Raw genomic sequence first — 1,527 nt, 5'->3', positions numbered from 1 at the left:
CAGCTGGTGCGGGAGCTGCAGCAGGTGTTCTTGCAGCACGACTGGGGGACGGGCGCGCTCGACGAGGCGTACCGCAAGTTCGAGGAGGGCCGGGCGGAGGAGGACGCGGAGGGGTACGTGCCGCCGACGGCGCGCCTGGAAGCCGCGGTGTACCGGCAGTACTGGAACGGTTTGCGGGTGCGTGTCGGGGTGCACACCGGGCTGTGCGACATCCGGCGCGACGAGGTGACGAAGGGGTACGACTACTACGGCGAAGCGCCGAACATGGCGGCGCGCACGGAGAGCGTGGGGAATGGCGGGCAGGTGCTGCTGACGCGTGCGGCGTACATGGCGCTGAGCACGGCCGAGCGGGAGCAGTTGGAGGTGACAGCGCTGGGCGCGGTGGCGCTGCGCGGGGTGCCGAGGCCGGTGGAGATGCACCAACTGGACGCCGTGCCGGGTCGCACCTTCGCCGCGCTGCGGCTTGACCGTTTGATGCCGGAACTTGACGACGTTGAGGGCGAGGATACGTCAAGCGGCGGAGAGGCCTCCGCGTCCACCGCCAGGAGCGGCGTCTCGCACACCGTCGTGACTGTCTTGGCTGTGCTGCTCGGCACCTTCGCGGCCCCGCAGCGGCTGCGGGTGCTGCGGCCCCTCTGCGAGCGGTGGAGGGTCAGCGTGCCGCACGCGGTTGAGGCGACGCGCGAGGAGGACGCCTGTCGCGTGGCGATGGGGCGGCTGGCGGTCAAGATGAGCCGTGTGATGGAGAAAAGCGCTAAGAGAGTTTCAATTGACGGCGAACCAAGTAAAACGTCTCTGCCGCTCATGTCTTTCTTTCGCAGTGACAGTGAGTTGCGCCTATTCAACCCCTCCGTTGGGGGAGATGAGAGTCTCGGGAGGCGTCAGCCACGCAGCAGCTTCAGCCAGTCGTCATTGTCCGCGATGGAAGAACCAGTCGTCACCGTCCACGTTCGTCGGCGTGTGTAACTGCGGCCTGCCCCGCGTGTGTGTGGGGCCGCCGGCAGCGACGGTGCGGACGTCCCCCGCGCCTGTGGAATGAATTGTTTTGCGAGCGGGGGCCCGCCTTGCGCCGCGCCTGCGTTATGTATTCGTTTTTCTGCTGAGAAGCCTCTGGGAGGGGCAGGCGGCCAGCGGAGGCCGAAGAAGTGAGCAGACCGTTTGTTTTTTTGCAGATATTTTTATTTCCTGCGGGCGTTAGCTGCGCCGCCTTCTGCGAGGGGCCGCGTTGGGGAGCTGGCGGGCGCAGCTCTGCCCCCGCCGCTCCGCGAGCTCCCGATGAGCCTGGCCGCCACCGTACAGCGCCTGGTTTTATCAATTTTTTTTGTTTTTCTTTTAGTTTTTTTCCTTTTTTTTTCTTCCGTGTTGTGGGCAAATCCCCTTCGCATTGGGGCGGCGGGCACAACCTGCCGAAGTGTTTGTTTTCTCGTGTTTTTTGTTTCCCCTTTCCCCCGTGGGTGGTGCCTGGGGGCGCAGGAGGCCCCCCACCACGAGGGCGCCTTTTCCCTCTTGAGTGCTTGTTTTCTTTTT

At 64.6% G+C, this 1,527-nt stretch overlaps 1 protein-coding gene across 1 annotated transcript, besides 1 other annotated feature; it reads left to right on the top strand.

Moving 5' to 3' along the window:
• Positions 1-966, top strand: Tco025E_09100 (receptor-type adenylate cyclase; the record flags this gene model as incomplete). Its single annotated transcript, XM_029375926.1, has 1 exon — positions 1-966. A coding segment is annotated over one exon (966 nt), but the record flags the coding sequence as incomplete, so codon positions are not given.
• Positions 967-1,315: 349 nt separating this feature from the next.
• Positions 1,316-1,357: a sequence feature (A-rich).
• Between the last annotated feature and the right edge of the window lie 170 nt (positions 1,358-1,527).

The sequence above is a fragment of the Trypanosoma conorhini genome (genome assembly GCF_003719485.1).
Source record: "Trypanosoma conorhini strain 025E chromosome Unknown Tco_14.4_contig_00978, whole genome shotgun sequence".
Classification (NCBI taxonomy): Eukaryota; Euglenozoa; class Kinetoplastea; order Trypanosomatida; family Trypanosomatidae; genus Trypanosoma; species Trypanosoma conorhini.
This window is presented reverse-complemented; position numbering and strand designations above follow the sequence as displayed.